At 37.8% G+C, this 18499-nt stretch overlaps 3 protein-coding genes across 4 annotated transcripts; 2 read left to right on the forward strand and 1 right to left on the reverse strand.

Moving 5' to 3' along the window:
- The first annotated feature begins 373 nt into the window (after nucleotides 1-373).
- On the forward strand, nucleotides 374-3476 carry lmod3 (leiomodin 3 (fetal)). Its single transcript, XM_044352272.1, has 3 exons — nucleotides 374-836; nucleotides 955-2550; nucleotides 2810-3476. The coding sequence occupies exons 1-3, from the start codon at nucleotides 549-551 to the stop codon at nucleotides 2855-2857; spliced, it is 1932 nt and encodes a 643-aa protein (XP_044208207.1). The 5' UTR covers nucleotides 374-548; the 3' UTR covers nucleotides 2858-3476.
- A 336-nt stretch (nucleotides 3477-3812) lies between these two features.
- On the reverse strand, nucleotides 3813-8726 carry LOC122982855 (PRA1 family protein 3-like). The gene is made up of 3 exons (XM_044352447.1): nucleotides 8451-8726; nucleotides 6736-6953; nucleotides 3813-5291 (listed from the first exon to the last, which is right to left on the reverse strand). Exons 1-3 carry the CDS (start codon nucleotides 8630-8632, stop codon nucleotides 5116-5118), a joined length of 576 nt encoding a protein of 191 aa, XP_044208382.1. The 5' UTR covers nucleotides 8633-8726; the 3' UTR covers nucleotides 3813-5115.
- A 2124-nt stretch (nucleotides 8727-10850) lies between these two features.
- Nucleotides 10851-18337, forward strand: LOC122982972 (NEDD8-activating enzyme E1 catalytic subunit-like). Of its 2 annotated transcripts, XM_044352619.1 has the most exons (18): nucleotides 10851-10959; nucleotides 11064-11102; nucleotides 12378-12501; nucleotides 12647-12727; nucleotides 12861-12943; nucleotides 13646-13726; nucleotides 13850-13893; nucleotides 13992-14056; nucleotides 14192-14347; nucleotides 15326-15428; nucleotides 15548-15658; nucleotides 15832-15885; nucleotides 16714-16750; nucleotides 16844-16925; nucleotides 17048-17148; nucleotides 17233-17296; nucleotides 17388-17442; nucleotides 17703-18337. In XM_044352619.1, the coding sequence occupies exons 1-18, from the start codon at nucleotides 10940-10942 to the stop codon at nucleotides 17789-17791; spliced, it is 1389 nt and encodes a 462-aa protein (XP_044208554.1). In that variant the 5' UTR covers nucleotides 10851-10939; the 3' UTR covers nucleotides 17792-18337. The 2 variants fall into 2 exon arrangements, with proteins under 2 accessions (XP_044208554.1, XP_044208555.1); XM_044352620.1 differs by lacking the exon at nucleotides 10851-10959 and having other exon boundaries at nucleotides 11074-11126.
- The last annotated feature ends 162 nt before the right edge of the window (nucleotides 18338-18499 follow it).

Here is an 18499-nt window from a genome sequence, read left to right on the forward strand (position 1 = left end):
GCTTTGAGTTATGATCTAAAAAAAAGTCAGACAGAAGAAATATCATCTCTCCAACTCTGAGTAGTCATTCCCCTTTTGACAAACTACCAACCTTTGACTTAATCGTATGTGTTGTTGTTGTGCTGAACTTCAAAGTTTATGTCTTCTCGATACCTCTGGAAGAGGAGCTTTGAGTGCAGGGGAGGCATACCCCACCACCCCTGTCCCACACAGCCCCACTAGGCCTGTGAAAATGGTCCACCTGCTGCTGTCAATCCAGCGCTTTCATTTGCCTGAAGCAACTGTCATCCCAAAAGATCCCAATGGCCAAGCCAGCTGGTAGAAGGGGGCTTGTCTTTCATGCATGTCTTTCCCCTGCTTGTACCTTAAATATCTTCCATGCAGTCCACAGGGTTTAATTTTAGACTCCACATGAGGCAGGAGCACACCGTTTCTAGCTGAAGTCAAAGTCAGAAGCTTCTCAGTTTGCTCTGTCGTGAGTTATAGATTGGACAGACATTATCCTTCCTTTTGATATCATTTGAAGCAGGAAACTACAGGGCGCAAATATGTCAAATGATAAAGACACTGAGGTTCTCAGTGAAGAAGACATTGATGAGGATGAACTCCTTGCTATGCTTTCACCAGAGGAGCTTCAGGAGCTCCAGAGTGAGATGGATGTTATGATCGCCCCAGATGAGAGGGTACCAGTTGGACAGAGACAGAAGGACCAGACGGAGAAGCCTCCGACAGGGACGTTCGACCACAGATCCCTGGTTGATTACCTGTACTGGGAAAAAGAGTCCAAACGTATGCTCGAGGAAGAAAGAGTGCCGGCTACTCTGCTGCCTAGTGAGGTAAGAAGTCAAACTCCCAAACGTTTATGTGCAAGTCAATTGAGAATATCGAACGTGATCTTTATAAACTAGAAATCACAGTTTTAACCTTGTTGGTCTGATTTGTTGACTTCATCAGAAAACTTTAAGGGAGGAAGCTGAAAATAAAGAAAAAGAAGAGAAAGCAGAAGATGGGGAATATGAAGTGTATGAAGTGATAGAGGAAGTCATTGAAGAAGAAGCTGTAGATGGTACAGAAGGAGAGGAAATTATCGAGGAAATAATTGAGGAAATTGTTGAAGAGGCTGAGGAGAGCGATGAAACGGACAAAATGGTTGATGTGAAAGATGAAGAGGTGACGCAAGCTGTGAACACGGATAAACATGAACATCCATTAGATAACAACACAGAGAAAGTATCAGGAAAGAATACAGATGACAAACAGCCTTTCTCAGACACAGAGAAGAAGAATGAGAGCTTAGCCCCCAAACTCAGCACATCACAAATTGAAGAGAAAGAGGAAATTAAAAATACTGACTCATTGCTTCCCAAAGATGCTCCAGATGAGCCAAAGATCAGTGAAACCAACGATGGACTCCCACAGAAAGAAGAGAGAAAAATAAACAAATTAAAAATTCCAAAGCTGGCACTCGGTAATATAAAAATGACATCAAGACCGTCAGGAAATGAGACAAACTTGGAGTCGACTCTAGACAAGATCCGCAACAACAACCCCTCTGTCACTGAGGTAAACCTCAACAACATAGAAAACATTCCCAAAGAGATGCTCTTGGACTATGTCAACGCCTTGAAGAAGAACAAACATGTGAAAACCTTCAGTATAGCCAACACCGGTGTCGATGAAAACACAGCGTTCAGCCTGGCCAACATGCTACGAGAGAATCGCAGCATTACCACTTTGAATATCGAGTCCAACTTCGTAACCGGAAAGGGTATCGTTGCCATCATTCGCTGCCTCCAATTCAATGAGACTCTCACAGAGCTGCGATTTCACAACCAGAGGCATATGCTGGGTCACCACGCAGAGATGGAGATCTCACGCCTGCTCAAGGCCAACAACACCCTCCTGAAGATGGGCTACCACTTTGAGCTGCCAGGGCCCAGGATGGTGGTGACCAATATTTTAACAAGGAATCTTGACCGCCAGAGGCAGCTGAGGAAGGAGGAACAGAATAAGCAGAATCTGAAGGAGCAGAGGGAGCTCATGCAGATGTATGAGAACAGTCTAAACCTGCCTCCTGGTTTGCTTGAGATGCTGGGTTATGTACCGTCCCTAGAACTCCTGCAGAAGCACGGGCTCGTCCCACCTTCTTCAGAAATGAGCGCTGTCCCTCAAGCAGACCATCAGACAGAAGAACCAGAACATCAGAAGCAGCGCAAACACAAAGGCATTCCCAAACAACCCAGTGCCGAAGCAGCAAACTCATTAAGGGACGTCCAACTGAAGAAGACTCCCAAGAAACGTGACCCTTTTCTGGACCTGGACCCGAGGGATAACAGGGGACCAGAGAGGGCAAGTTTCCAACTGAGGAAGACTCCCAAAGTGAAGGATACAGGCAGTGGAGGTGTGACAGACGAAAGAGCCAACCTGGGTGATGTGATTAAGACTTTGAAGCCAGTCCCTCGCAGACGAGTGCCTCCAAAGGTTGATCTCACACCCCGTGATCAACTCCTAAGTGAGATCAAAAAGAGTAATGTGGCCTATCTAAAATCTGTGAGTATCCATTAATTAGTACTGTGAGAGCAATCAAGTTGGAATCCTCTGTTTAGGAGTACTCGTTAGATTTTTTAATTATTTAAGATGTTTCTGTTGATAGTATGAAAGCTTTCAAAATAGAGCGTTTATTATATATAGATGCATTAAATTATCCCAATAGTTTTACAGCTGTTGTTGTATGAGTATCAATGATTTTACACCATGTGTAAGAAATCCAAGTAAACGTGTCATTCATTTCTTTTGTCGCTGCTTGCAGGTGCCGCTCCCTAAAGCCCTGGAATCAAGCGAAACCAGTCTCCTCTGAGGCTGCAACTTCAGCTCTTTGTTCTCTTCGCCATACTATGTGTTTATTCTATACATATTTATTATTAGTCACTCAGAACCTATTCAAATGAACTGCACAAATGAAGAGTGAACTATATGTTCATTGCACATGAAAGATATTGGCTGGTTGTTCCACTATTGTGTTATTATTTCACTAAATGCTGTTGTCTTCAGGAAGTCATAACAATAAATGTATGGAAATTAAAGAGTAATCTGTCAATTTTCATTAAAATGTATCAACTCTTTCTTCATTTGCTATCTCTAAAAGACAGAGCATGGTCAAACTTTGACTTATATTATTTTGTATTGTCCACATATGTTACAATTTCTCTAAACTTTGTGCTAAAAAGGATTTGTAGAGGAAGATTGTTTGATTAAATGTTAGATGTTGATTTCATTTTGAAGCAAACCTGTTCTATATATTTGCATTTTGCTATAAAAATAGTATTCCACTCTTTGCCTCGGGATTATTCATTTTTATTAAAAAGGAATAGCACTGTGTAGAAGTGACTTCAGTGTCAAAGTAAATACAACCATCAGTTACTCCCAGTAGTTTTTGCTTTTTGCTGTTGCAGATATGAAATAATACTTCTTTTTTTTAAAAAAAATAAGGTGAGGTATATAGTCCCATATGTTGGATAATATAAACTTGGGCTTTTGCATCACATAGTAGAAACCTGAAAAACTGATGCCATACAGATAATAAGAAACTGAATCAAATGACACTGCATACAATTCTGAAAGTGCTATTCATTTGTCAATTATTCAGCAGTATTCATCTGCTATTAATTTGTTTCAGTAATAGTCTACGATTTACTACATTGTGTGGCAGAAACCTTTAACCCAAATAAGAAGTAAATTCTGTGATAAATAAATCCAACTATATATATTCACACTGAGATTTGATTGGTAAAAAAAAAAGACTGCAACATAAATTAGGTTAACTTTTTTATTATCATAGAGCACAGCCATGTTTTACTTCCAGTTCTGTGATTTCATCATCACTATTCAATAATGAAAAAGTCACATAAAAACATAGATCATATATAATATAGCATCCATATAGACAATCTCTCTGAACCACCATTTGTGAAGGTAGCATGCACAAACTGCAGTCAGTGTGTTTATGTGAAAAGCAACAGGAAATGACTGCTCTTAGTATCAGCTGCATGAAATGAAGATTTAACATTACATATGCACCTTTTTTTTTAACAAGGAAAAGGGATTTGATCACAACAGAGAACAGGAAAACAGCATGGGGGTGTCTCTAGTTTAATCCAAAATGATGTGCTTTGTCTCCTGCAGCCATTTTATACATTTCTACATGCTATATTATGAAAATAAAAACACATCAGAAATAACAACAAACATGTACATACCATGATATAATATTGAGAGAATAAAGCTGCACGTGCCATTCATTTTTTTAATATTGCATAGCTGTGATCAGAGGGGATACACTCAGGCCAGCCCGTATTGTCAGGAACTGTATGCACACATCTTTTGAGAATAGGAATATTACAACTCCAGGATTAAACAGGCCGCACAACCATGTCTACACGAGAAACAGACTGGTCTCAGATCAGTATTCATACAGCTCCTGAAGTGACAAAATGTGAGTTATTGCTGTTTAATAAGCAGACAACAGTTCACTTGGTGTTGAGTCTGTATTTTGGTAATGTGGCTCTACTCCGCGAGAAGAGAAAATTAAACATGCTTGTTCTGAGGTAGCCAACTGAATGGATTGGATTTCTTTTCTTTTGTTTTTACAACAAATACATTTGGTATCTAATAACTATATTAGATATTGTATTCAGACATTCTGCTTTATTTGGCTGAAAAAAAATACTCAGTTGTCATGTCAAACAAAGTGCACTGTCAGCAAGGGAAATGATTTGTTTTTTAAAACATTTTTTCGACACAGGAATGCTCAAACCTTTGGTAACCTTTGGTGCATATTACCTTTTCAATGTCCAATCCACATGGTGATTGTGCAAATCTTGTTATAATCTTGTTGTTAGTAACCAGCTGCACACTTAAGATGGAGTGCATTAACACAAATGTACAAAAAAAAAAAGCTAACTAAAAAGCAAAATGGATAAAAAGTATGGGAATGCAAACATCAGTATCTTTACATGTATAATGGGGATAAAAATCTGACACATGGGATGATGCTACGGATATTTTAATCCATGTTTCATGACACTGACTTCCCTTGGCACACTCCTGGCTAGAGCCTTAATCCTTCAGTTTGCTTTCAATGAAATCCTGAATCTTGTTCATTTTCTCCTCCTGTTGATCCAGGAGGTCCATGATGATGCCCATGGGGGTCTTCTTCAGCCCAACGCCTTCAATCTTGTTCTCCAGCCTGTTCTTCATATTGCGCAGTCTCAGAGAGGCATGGATTAGGATTACTACAAGAACAAGAACAGGGAATTATTTAAATTTTTTTTTCAGATGTGAAAATAAGACACATAAAGTTTAATGTCTCAAACTTAACAGATGATTTTCTTTGGACAACATCTTGGAAAATAGGAAAACAAACACTGGAAAAAGAAAACAGATACTGTCACAACTCAGACTTTAAAGCAGGTGTAGGGATCGGCGTATCTTTTATTCCCATGTCAGGCAGATACTGAACGCATGACATCAGCCCATAAATGTGGTTCTGTCCGTATCAACAACCCATAGCAACACGTCAACACAGGCAGCAGTGGGCAGGCCTCCTGGGTAGCGATCAAACTGCCTTGTCTGTCTGCCACGACGTTAAAGCTGCTACATTTGCTCTAACGATCCAACCCATCAATTATCTAAACCACTCTGCTGACGGTCTGACTCTAAATGTATTTAGAGAGCTGCAGCGAATCCAAAACTATAGCTTTAATCCACATCTGCATAGCTTGCCCTGTAATGTGGTACACTCTTATTACTTTCTTTTACAATCTGTGTCACGAGTAAGTGCATGTCAGCGTTACTGCACATGCTGTTCAATCCCTACAGTGAGTCAGGATGAAAGAGTGATTGGAAAAAGTTGTTCACCCACAGGAAACCCTGAGTTATGCATCTCTGTGTGAGTCACCAACCCTTTTAACAGTTTTCATCGTATAACATTAGCCAACAAGTGTTTATAATATACTATGGGGAACACAAGTTAGAGTGGGCCAAGCCTTGAATTTATCAAGATACTTAAAGTTTCCCTTTTCTAAGAGTTATCGAGACAAAAAAAACATTGTAGCTGTCTCCAAATTTCTTTGCCAAATCTGTTAAATTAAGTGTCACTAACTGCAAGAAAAATAATCAGTGTTAATAAGGGAATTTATCTAATGCCATAAAGTTAGCAGGTCTTTTACATTTTCATGTCAAAAATCACTGTGTTGAAGAAGATCCATTCCTAACAAATCAGGTTTCACAAGAGCCATGGCTCTAAATTACAAAAGGGAGTGTCACTAGGTGGAACCTAAAGAAAACTAACAACTAACAACTGAAAGCTGAATGTACTATTCAGGGTTTTAACACATAAAAACAGTCAAGCTCCTACTATATAGGAGGGGATCAGGGCAACGTTGGAAGTAAAAGAGAATTAAGTCAGATTACTGAGAAAATCTGAATTCTGATTTTAGTATCTCGGAGTGCTGTTGGAGATCAGACAGATGTCAATGAACAGAATCCAGCTTGAGCCTTTGGCTTGTTTATGCAGTAAAAAAACAAACATATAACTAAACTAAATATACTGTAAAAAGCAAGATGACTGTTGTATTTTAGATTTATAAAGCCTTCCAAATTGGGATCTGTCTGGGAAGCATCCAACATGGCCTGAAAGTAAACAGGAAAACTCTGTGGAATAAACAAAAAACTCACACAGCAAAGGGAAGGTGATTCCAAAGATGAAGACCATGACGCCACCGCACAGCGACAGCACAAAGTAACTGGTGACCATGACCCCGATGACAAACAGGGTGGGGTTCTTTCTTTTGAAGTTCTTGATGGTGGCTTTGTTCTCTCCTGCCCACACTGAACCCATGAAGACCAGAACCACCACACCTCCTCCCAGAAACATACCAAGTGGGTTCAGGAACCTGAATATTGGAACATCAAAATGACATGTTGTACATACTGTTTATTCTTTTTTTTAGTTTTATTAATTTTTATAATATCAACAGAGCCCATATCAACATACATTAAGACAGCGACAACAACACAACACAAAACTGTCCAGAAAGGTCCAGCCACACCCCATATATCCTTGATTAAGAAGTCTTTTAGTCCTGTCATCAATCCATCGTTGGTCACAGTTGTGTGTCCCTTCTCAGAGGCTTTCATTCCAGAGAACATTTCAACATAAAGTCGATCCAGGAAAGGCCTCCAAAGGTTTATGAATTCCTGAACATTTCCTTTGAGTACAGAGTTAGTTTTTTCATGCAGGAACACATCAAAAACTTCTCTATACCTCATTGTGGCAGTAGGATCCATTACAAAAGAATACATTTTCTTGCCAAAAGAAAAGCAGTTTATCAAGTAATTATGTTTTAGAGTAGAAAGTGACACAGCTTTAGCAGGCAGACTCAACAAAAAGAGGCCTGGTTCTGTCTTAATTGCAATTTTTAAAATGTTATTAAATTCTTCGGCTATAGATTCCAAAATGAGTGAAATGTATTTGCATTAACCCCCCAAAAAGATGAAAATAACTCCCTTGTTCTTTCTAACATTTAACACATAGATAGATAGATTATGATCCATTTTGTTTCAAATCATTCGAGTTAGTATGTGTAACCTGTGAAGAATTATATATATAATATATATATATTGCATATATATATCTATTGCAAGTGAAAATTGTTCAGACACAATCCACTGCTTCTTTCCCAGTCATCCTATGTATAGCCTGTCCAATTCCTTCTCCCATTTGGACTGAGTATTGTCCACACAGAGCGAGTTCACAGAGTACAACAATGCATATAAAACATTTTTTTTTTTATTTAAATAGCACAACCTGCTGGTGGTAACAAACAACAGCTGACATCCTGTGCAGTTTCCTACAAACCATGAGAGGGCAGATGCCAGCACCAAGGCCTCTACTCATGATTTCCACTTGCTACATCATCCTCTATTCACAGAGAGCTATCACACCAGTTTGGTATATGCAAAATTACCAGTAAAGCGGCTGTCAGCAGTGAAATGTTTGATTTTAGGAGCTTCCAGAGTCAGATGTAGCATCACTGATTCTCAAAAACACTGAACATCCCGTTAAGTAATGTTTAAAATGACGTTTAAAAGGATCTGAGGTTGATCGGTAACAATTTGAAGCATTTAGACACAATTTAAGCCAGCTACAGCGTTATTCTTACAGATATGAATGCGGAAATATTTATTGTATAGGCTAACGTAAGCAAGGAAACGCTAAATATATATATTAAATGCCAGAAGCGACAAATGAGTGCGTTAAACGTTAGCACAACAGTGAAATGCAGAAATATCCTGTGTGGTCATAATGGGTGTGGGTCAGAAGGCATGCAGGCTGAGTAAACACACAGCCAGCGATGCTAGGCTGCGATTAGCCTGCTGCCAATACTCACCCTACAATGAGGAAAACCACCACGGCCACGGCGAAGTAATTCGTCTGGTAGTACAATAAATTGCTGATCACTCTGTTGTTCCACTTTGTTAAATCTCCAAACTCTGGTTTGGCGAACCGGTCCCTTCCGGGGAAGAAATCATCCCACGGTCTGAGGGGCGCAAGCTCCATCTTGGCTGCCATGACTGAGCTCAGTGGTACACAAACATAACAACCCAACACACGCGCTGCGAAATATTTTGACAGGTCAGCTGATCACTGTCTGAGCTCTGAGGAGGGGAGTCAAACAACAAGCCGTGCTCTCGGACGTGAATCTCGCGAGATTTGGATACTCCATGCAGTGTTTGGGGATTATTACGCTTGCGCGATATTTCTCAGAATGCGCAACAGCAACACTTTATCTTAAAGTTTCAGCGAATATAAAAGTGCGTAGAGAAAAAAAACTGTATGGTGAGAAAACTACATTAAAATTGGCACATGACAGTTGTTTAAACAACATTGTAGTCAATAAAAGAAATTATCGTCGTCATCATCATCATCATCATCATCATCATAGGCCTATTTAAAACCTTGGAAAACGTCACCACCTAAAATGAGGGTTTTAGGTGGTGACGAGCAATAAAAAAAACAGCAATAAAAGAAGAATACATGGCTATATAAATTAAAAACAATGTGAAATTAACTGCTAAAAAGTAAAAGTGTAGGAATTGACAAAAAGACAAGTAAATAAACAAACAATCAAATAAATACATAAATAGATAAGAATAAAAACAATTAATAAAAATAAAAACAATGATGATTACAATCCATAAAATTAGCAATGACTCAAATACGAGATATACAAGAAATACAAAATGTGCAATACATTTCACTCACTACAGTATATTTGAACAGGCCTTATATACTGTACATAACCACCTACTATATGTATATAAAGTAATATGTCTTCCTTTTACCATTTAATATTTATTTCATCACTCCACGCACTCTTCACTTCTTTGCACTATTTGTATCCTGTTCACAGTCCACAGAAACGGTGTCACCTATATACAGTCATTCTTTGTGTATATTTCTGAAGATTGTTGTGTTGTTTTTCTGTGTAAGTACACTGATAGCCACTAAACCGGAGTAAAATTCCTTGTATTTGTAAACGTACTTGGCCAATAAAGATGATTCTGTTTGTGAAGAAAGTACCACTGACGTTGTTACTTCAGACAAATGAAAGAAAATTCAATTTTGCTCACACATAGATTTTTTTAAAGCTTTTTGTTAATAATAGAAGTTTCAATAGACTTAATTTAAAGTTTGAATTCCTTTAAGAAAACAGGAGAGAGGTTTGAATATAGAAAATTTGCTTATACTGTATATATTGGAGTATTCAGCTGACAATTTACAAAGTAAACCTTGTAATCTTCTTATCTTAAATGTGTCTAAAATATAAAATCCTAACAGCACATTATGGTAATACAGAGCAAATTTACTACATATGCAGTATATTGTCTGTAATAAATATAGCAACAAATTTAGAGCTGCAATGATTAGTCGATTAGTTAATAATCCATTCATTGTTCTGAGTCTTTTTTTCCAGAAAAAAATGTCAAAATTCTCTGATTCTTCCATGTGTGCAAGAAGGAACAACAGAGATGAGACAATAATATCAAGACTTAGATGTGGACACACTGGACTAACAGTACACTATTCAAAATAGGAAACATGATACAGGCAGATGTCAAGTCAAGTCAAGCCAGTTTTGTTGATATAGTGCCAAATCACAGCAGAAATGATCTCAGGGCACTTTTCACATAGAGCAGGTGTAAACCGTACTCTTTAATTCACAGAGACACAGCATTCCCCCATGAGCAAGCACTTGGCAACAGTGACAAGGAACAACTCCCCTTTAATGAGAACAAACCTCGAGTAGATCTGGGTTAACCAGTTGGGTTGAGAGAGAAAGAAGGAGGGGGAGAGAGAGACACACACACAGAGAGAAGCACAGCAACAATAACAGCAATAAAAACAACAACAATAATAGAAATATGACTAATAATAAAAATGTGAAGGTGAGATGTGAATGATTATAATAAGAGGAAACAGAAGAAGAAAGTGAGGAGCATGTTGTGCTGCAATGTCAGAAATATGAGAGGGCATCTGATTCAAACCTCACAAAGATAAAAGTACGCTTTGATCTAAGAGATATTCTACAAAAGATCTCAAGAAATGAGTGTTATCGAATCATATTTCAGTATCTCAGACTAAATAATTTGATTGAGAAGATATGATTGGGTTTTTTTTTTAATGAATATTGTAAATACTAGACACTCCATTACCATTTGATGGCTGTAACGCGCCAATTCGTTGTTTGCCAACCGCCAATAAACCTCACGAAGAAGAAGAAGAAGCACTCGCGAAGAAGAAGTGGAACTGAGAGCAGCGCAGCTTTGACGCTCGACAACACAGCAGCTAGAATCGAGGACATGGGACCGTGAAAGTATGGCGGATGCCGAGGAGCCGTAAGTGTCAATGGACGAAAAAACACAATTTTATCGCAGTTAATCTCTCGCAGTTTGACGTTAACGCGGCATGACTCGACTCTCTTTTTGCTTTCTTCTTCCAGGGAGAAGAAAAGAAGGCGAATAGAGGACCTGACTGAGAAGTTAGTGACGAATGCTAAATAAAGGTCTCTGACTGGCAGCAGGTTTGCGTTGCACAGAAAGCAGCGACTGCTGGGCCAGGAGACATGAAAATGAACATTTAAATAAGCCAGATAGCTGTTTGTCCAGTTCATCAATAAACACAATGTATCCATTCAAAGTGTCAAACATAATGCAGAAATCCTTGGCTGCACTTATCTTGTATCTTCCTTGCAAAACAAACAGGGAGTGAACAGCAAATAGATGTGTGACAGTTTCATACTATATAGCCTACTAATCCTAAGCAGGTTTGGAGTAACCTATGTAGTGTGTTCACAGGAGGAAAGTGACATGTAAGTGCTTAAAGAAATCAATAAGAATTATTTAAAATGCAGGCAATGGAGGATATGAACCAGAAAGAGCTTGGAAAACAAACACATTTTAAAAATAAATAATAATAATAATAATAAAGACATTCTGCTTCCTCTTTGTGAAGCTTAAAAGAGAGTGGCTTTCCAAATGTGAGCTTTAAAGTCAAGTGGGGCATGTAATGTATCATTTCCTCTTAGTATGAAACAGTAAAGTATGTATAGTTCTTGTATAATATGAATGTAATTATTATGTAGTATGGAAGTGGGTTTTCAGCCATCTTGCTTATACGTGTGTGATGAACTCGCTGCACACCAGTCAGTTCCTCATATCGCCATGTACAGTGGTTCCCATCCTTATATGCTTGTTAACCCTTAGTGGAAAGCGATTTCTACTTTTAAAAGCTAGTCACAGAGGACACGTCTATGAGTAGTGTGACTATAAAGTGATTTTCTCCTCGTACCGTATTATTTGAATGTCTTGAAAGACCTCAAGAGGCAAAATTATACTATATTTAACTAGAAAATAACATATGTGATTGATAAAAGTCTGAAAAATATCAAATTAAGTTTGTTTTTTAATATTTCCTACTGAGGTAGTCATCTCCAGATTGAGTTGTGAGCCCCAGGTTGGGAACCAGTGTCCTAGTAGACAGCTATCTTTAGAGATTAATAGAGGCTAGTGAAGGTGCCCTCATACTGTACTGTAGTTTGTGTTTTTATTTCCTTCTCATTATGCATCTGTCTTTATGTATTTCATCCCCATTACTCTTATTAATCCAACCATTCTTTCCACAATTAAACTAATAATAATGCATATAATATGGATAATAATGGATAAGTCACATTATTAGAGGGATAAGTAAAGAGAGATGTACTAATTTAAGTGATAGTACAAGTTTAGTGTATCTTGGTGTGCTGTGTGCCCAGAATGGCTGTAGATGGTGGACACAGGGACGGTGCTTGCGACTGGGATGGCCGATGGAATCATGTGAGGAAGTTTTTGGAGAGACCTGGCCCGTTCACCCATCCTGACTTTGAACCAAGCACTGAGGTGAGTTTTAACGAAGAGGAAAGTATTCTGGTCATATGTGGAACTGACTGATGTGTGATTAGGACATGGCTTCACAATGCCAAGTTAACAGTACATTTCTTAAATTCAGTTCTTAAAACATTTTGATGCTTTTTTTTCATCTCAGTCTCTACAGTTCCTGTTGGAGACGTGCAAGATTCTGGTCATCGGTGCAGGAGGACTCGGATGTGAACTCCTCAAAAATCTGGTAGGAAATATCTTTAATCTACATCATATTGATCAACTTCATCAATTACAACAATGTAAGATGAGCAAACAGTAAACTGCCTTTCCTGGTTGTGTCTTCGGATAAGTCCTGACATACTCTTGTTGTGCTTTAGGCCCTTTCCGGGTTTCGCCTTATTCATGTCGTTGACATGGACACTATTGATGTGTCCAACCTCAACAGGCAGTTTCTATTCAGGTAGGTTTCACCTTTATATTTCCTCCTTATAGTTTTAACAGTAGTTTAATATTTGACAAATACAGTGTTTGTGAAAAATTGGGAAGTATGCTGCAAAGTTGTGAGATGAATATGCAGTTTCGTAATATTTCCTTCAGTCATCTACACAATGCTCATCAAAGATTATACATAATTGAAAATAATTTTCTCAAGTACTATGTTATTGTCTAAGTAACCCTCTGATGAAAATAAATGAGGCAAAGCCTGTCATAGTATCTGATACTGAGTGATGAGAATTTGCCTCTTAGTGACTGTCGGGCTGCGGCTAACGGTTATTTCATGATTAATTTATCTGTTGATCACTTTCTCAATTAATCGTTGTTTGTATTCTATAAAATGTCAGAAAATGGTGAAAAATGTCTTGTTTTGTCCCGACCAACAATCCACAACCCAAAGACATTTAGTTTATTATTACAGAGGACTAAAGAAACCAGAAAATATTCACATTTAAGAAGCTGGAATCAGAAAATTTGGACAAAAATCGATAACTCTATTAATAAAAATAGTTGGATATTAATTTAATAGTTGGAAATTAATCAATTAATAGTTGCAGCTCTAGGTGACTAGTAGTAGTACTAGTAGTACTGTAACAATTCTGGTGTGATATGATCAGATTATATACAACATGTCATGTGTTCTGTACTGTTTTATGCATCTATTTAGGCCCAAAGATGTCGGACGACCAAAGGCAGAAGTAGCTGCCGACTTTATCAACAATCGCATCCCTGGATGTAAAGTTGTCCCGTATCCTGTTGATGAACCAACTGTTTAAATAGTTATGAAACTCAGATTGTCTCAGACTTACAATTGACATTTTATAAGCTATCCTGATAATCATTTTTCATTCCTTATTAATAACACGCACAGTCACTTTAAAAAGATCCAAGACTTTGATGAGTCTTTCTACAGGCGTAAGTGTGTTTTTCTCACATGATCTATGCATTAGCAAAGTTTACCAAGTTAACACCTCAGAGGTTTTATTCATTTTTAAACACTTGTCTCTTTGCAGAATTCCACATCATCGTCTGTGGACTGGACTCCATCATTGCCAGACGATGGATGAACGGCATGCTGGTAGGAAAGAATAGTTGTAGTTTATTGTATTTCAGTGTCGTCTGCCTGATACACATTTGCATATCAGAAGCATATAAGCACAGTTTTAGTTAAGTGTAATCGATGGTGAGTTATGATTGATGTTGCCTTCTCCAGATATCACTCCTGAGCTATGAAGATGGAGTCTTGGATCCCAGCTCCATCATCCCCCTCATCGATGGAGGAACAGAGGGCTTCAAAGGAAACGCTCGCGTCATTCTGCCCGGCATGACAGCGTGCATCGACTGCACGCTAGAACTGTACCCGCCACAGGTACTGCTCACTTTTCATAAGCAATGTCTAATCTAGTTTCACTTTAAATATTCATATAAATAAATGTCAATTTTGGTGTTTTTAATGGATGACAGAGTAGTCAACATTTCCATCTGCAACAACAGTTGTTTGTGTTTGGGGGAAAAAATTAAAGACCTCGGTCATAATCATAAACAATAACAGCTATCAGACTGAACAGAAAAAGTACCGCCTATAGAAACAACTAAAGGCACTCAAAAGAAAATCAGAGAAAAATGTGGAATACATACAAACAGAGAAACAGGTGTTCCTGGAAGCAAAGTGTAAAACCAGCATTGTGACTATTTGAACCAAAGATCTCGCCAAAACACACAGAAAATTTAATATAAAAATAAATTGTAATTGTATCTCTCTGATTAATTAAAGCAGTGGTAGTCTTTTTGATATTTTTGCTGTGTAGAATTGAAAGGGTGCTTCTAGTACTCTTTTTAAAGCTGCTATAATTAATATTTTCATATTAACAGTGGATCACATGACTACTTGTGTATGGTAGGGGTTGCTGGTAGTGTGTTTCAGTATCTTCCAACTAATTGTTTTGTTTTTACGGCCCTCAGTTTTACTTTTTATGTTCACCATCACCACTTTCATTAGTGTCGCTTCCACACGTAGCAGGCAGCTGTTTTGAGCTACAAATCTTAAAAAACCCACGTGTACACTACCTGCCTGGCACCAAACGGCAAACAAAGTTAGTGTCATTGCTGGTGAACATAGCTGAGCATTTAACAGCTAAATGAATGTTAATGTTGCTCCATGTCTGCCGAATGTGTAAATAGACAACTATTTGCTGACGAATTTATCATTTCACCGACATGTAAGATAATAATATGTCAGTGGTGTGTTCACAGCTTATTTAAGCTGCTCCAAAGTGGCCAAAAAATCAGTTAATACAGGTTTAAATACTTTAATGACTGACCTTAATTTTAATTTTACTATCCACAGATTAATTTCCCCATGTGCACCATTGCATCCATGCCAAGGCTACCAGAACATTGCATTGAATATGCACGAATCTTACAGTGGCCCAAAGAATTGCCATTTGGAGGTAAGCTAAAATATATACATCTTTTTTTTTTACTTCAACACATCTAATCTCATCATTCAACCTCTGCGTATATTATTACAATATTACAAGACTTAATGATCAGTTTTCTCCTCCTCAAGAAACCAGCTTAGATGGAGACAATCCAGAGCACATCCAATGGGTGTTTGACAGAGCCCAAGAACGAGCAGCAGAGTTTAACATTACCGGAGTGACATACAGACTCACTCAAGGTGAACCTGTGACATGAAAGATAATAATTTATTCATTGTTAATGTGGTAAATCAGTCAGGTTTTTTGGAGGTGTAACTTTTTATAATTTCTCGCCGTAATTGACATCCGTGTTGTTCATAAGTACCTTTAGCAGTGGGCTGGAAATAAACTCATGAATATTTTTGTGCCACAGGAGTTGTGAAGCGGATCATTCCTGCTGTGGCATCAACTAACGCTGTTATTGCTGGTATGAAACTATGAAGTTTTTTGAGGCAGTTATGGGATGTTAACAGAAAGGACATTTTTGAAAATAACACATTTTTGTAATATCTGGTGAAATATTGCTAAGTGCCCTCTTACATGCTGTCAAGCTTTCTGTTCTAGCATTGCAAATATGGGGTTTACAAAGGCAGCAGAACAGAAATTAACAAAAGCAGGCTTCTCATTTTCTAAGCTGCAGCTAGCTAGCTAATTAAGGCTAATTTTGTGAATTGGTTGAAAACTGTCTGCAGCTGACTATGTTTCCATTAGACTATTTTTAAAACAATAACCTTGCAAAAGAACTTTTCATGATATCTATCTATCTATATATCTAAAATATAATCATATAATGCCAAGACACATTCTTTGTATGCTTGCATACTTGGCTAAGAAAACAGATTCTGATAATGCTAAAACACTGCGGCTTAAGCTGCTTGTCCCAGGTGAAAAATCTAGTTATTTTGGTCCGACTTACCCAAATCCAATACAGAGCAGCACATTGTTACTATTAACACACTAAAAGAGGATTTTTCTAACGTAACCTATAATCCATAAATATAGCTAATGTTAGCCAATGATATGCTTCTTGGCGTTGTCCGTAATTAGGTTTCTACGGTAGGAGGAAAGCTAGTTGGCCAGACATGCAAATGTTTGCAGCTTACTTTAGGGCAGACAAACACTGTTTAACCCATTCGTCACAATTTTTCTCTTTTATTTTTGATTATGGAAAGGCAAAAAAAGGCAACTCTTTCTTGTATTTAAACAATTATTCAATTCAATTAACTAGACTTATATTTGCTTTTGTTGTCTATAGCTGCCTGTGCAACTGAAGTTTTTAAAATTGCCACAAGGTTGGTAGAACAAACACATTCTGAAACTCTCATTGCAAATTATCTGCTGATTTGTCAAATGAACATTACTTAACATCAGATTCTATTTTGCAGTGCATATATTCCTTTGAATAATTACCTGGTCTTTAATGACGTGGATGGACTGTACACCTACAGTTTTGAAGCCGAGCGAAAGGTTTGTTGTGCCCTAGATAGTCAGTAAAAGTCTTATTGGAAGTGTTATGACATTTATACATTTTCACCTATAGAAGAATAACCAGTTTTCCCTGCGTTGTCTTGTCTTTGTTTGATCGGCAGGACAATTGTTCAGCATGCAGCCAGGTGCCTCAGGATCTCCAGTTCCCTCCTTCTGCCAAATTACAGGAGGTTTTAGAGTACCTGACAGAGAACGCCTCACTGTGAGTATTCAGAAGAAACACTTTAATCCCGCTTTAGGAAAAATAACAGTTATCAGGTTAAGATTGTGTATAAACGTTTTCCAGACAAATGAAATCACCGGCTATCACCACAACTCTGGAAGGAAAGAATAAGACGCTGTATTTGCAGGTAATATGCACTCAATCATTGAGATTGCTATGTTGTGTTCACCTGCATTTCATTAAAAAAAAACTAAACTATGACTACAATTACATTCCAGTCTGTGAAATCCATTGAGGAGAGAACTCGACCAAACCTCTGCAAAACTTTAAAAGGTAATAAGAAGCTGTTGTGTAAAGCCCAGTCTGTTCAAAGTGACCTGTAACTGCTGACATTGATGATGATAATGTGTAATGTTTTTGGCTGGGGCCAGCCCTAAAATTGTGAATGTCCGTCACTGACTGAGTGATGAAGTTACGCCATTCACATAAAAACAAACCTCTTTAAAATGCTGGCGACGTACAAATAGCTCTTTAGGGTTTCATACACGGTCCAGCCATATACCAGGTATTGACCTTTTTTTCTTCTGATGCAGAGCTGGGCTTGTCGGATGGACAGGAACTAGCTGTGGCAGACGTCACCACGCCCCAGACGGTTCTCTTCAAGCTCAATTTCACCGCCTGAACATTCGTCACAACACACAGCACTGATGTGAAGATTGACTGCTTCTGAATGCGAACTGGATGTTACATCACAAGGTTACTGTAACGGTACAGTGGCATACTTGATATGATCATGTTAAAAAAAAAAAAAGGCGAGATCTCACTTGTGGGATAGGATTGGCTGTCTTATGAACATGGAATCAGTTAATGACATTGTTTTTTCTATCTGTTATGTTGTTTACTCCTTTGTGTATTTGTCATGTGTTGACTTACAGTGTAGCTCTTTTTCTGTCAGTCAAATGAGAATAATGATGTGCACTATGCTGTAATAAAGTTTTATTATCATGGTTGTAGAGAAAGCTTAAATTTGCAATTTTCACCAGATTTTTTGGCAGCAGGGCAGCTTTACTATTCATCTTCAAGGACTTTTAAGTGTATTGAAAGCAACCATAACAACATAAAAATAGGAGATGTAGGAAGACTGTTAGTAAGATTAAAATATAAACGGATGTTTTATGTGACTTGTCTTAAAATGAAACTCTGAGCAATTAAAAATGTTTTAATATTTTGTGGAATTTACTTAGTACATTTGAGGGGTCATGATAAATGTGATGGGAAAGAAGAAACATGGTTTAATCTTAAGTAATGTGTTGTATTTTATAAGGTCATCTTATATTTTAAGTTAAAGTATTAATCTGAAAAATAACCAACTGTCAGATGAGTGAAGTGG

Source organism: Thunnus albacares, chromosome 5 (assembly GCF_914725855.1).
Source record: "Thunnus albacares chromosome 5, fThuAlb1.1, whole genome shotgun sequence".
Lineage (NCBI taxonomy): Eukaryota > Metazoa > Chordata > Actinopteri > Scombriformes > Scombridae > Thunnus > Thunnus albacares.

Excerpts from the sequence above, each read along its gene's own strand:
- lmod3 (XM_044352272.1), top strand. The coding sequence starts at position 549 with ATGTCAAATGATAAAGACACTGAGGTTCTCAGTGAAGAAGACATTGAT. Across the intron at positions 837-954 it reads CTACTCTGCTGCCTAGTGAG|AAAACTTTAAGGGAGGAAGC; the intron begins GTAAGAAGTCAA and ends TGACTTCATCAG. Across the intron at positions 2,551-2,809 it reads ATGTGGCCTATCTAAAATCT|GTGCCGCTCCCTAAAGCCCT; the intron begins GTGAGTATCCAT and ends CGCTGCTTGCAG.
- LOC122982855 (XM_044352447.1), bottom strand. The coding sequence starts at position 8,632 with ATGGCAGCCAAGATGGAGCTTGCGCCCCTCAGACCGTGGGATGATTTC. Across the intron at positions 6,954-8,450 it reads GTGGTTTTCCTCATTGTAGG|GTTCCTGAACCCACTTGGTA; the intron begins GTGAGTATTGGC and ends TCCAATATTCAG. Across the intron at positions 5,292-6,735 it reads AATCACCTTCCCTTTGCTGT|TAATCCTAATCCATGCCTCT; the intron begins GTGAGTTTTTTG and ends TTGTTCTTGTAG.
- LOC122982972 (XM_044352619.1), top strand. The coding sequence starts at position 10,940 with ATGGCGGATGCCGAGGAGCC. Across the intron at positions 12,944-13,645 it reads AACAGGCAGTTTCTATTCAG|GCCCAAAGATGTCGGACGAC; the intron begins GTAGGTTTCACC and ends GCATCTATTTAG. Across the intron at positions 13,894-13,991 it reads TGATGAGTCTTTCTACAGGC|AATTCCACATCATCGTCTGT; the intron begins GTAAGTGTGTTT and ends GTCTCTTTGCAG.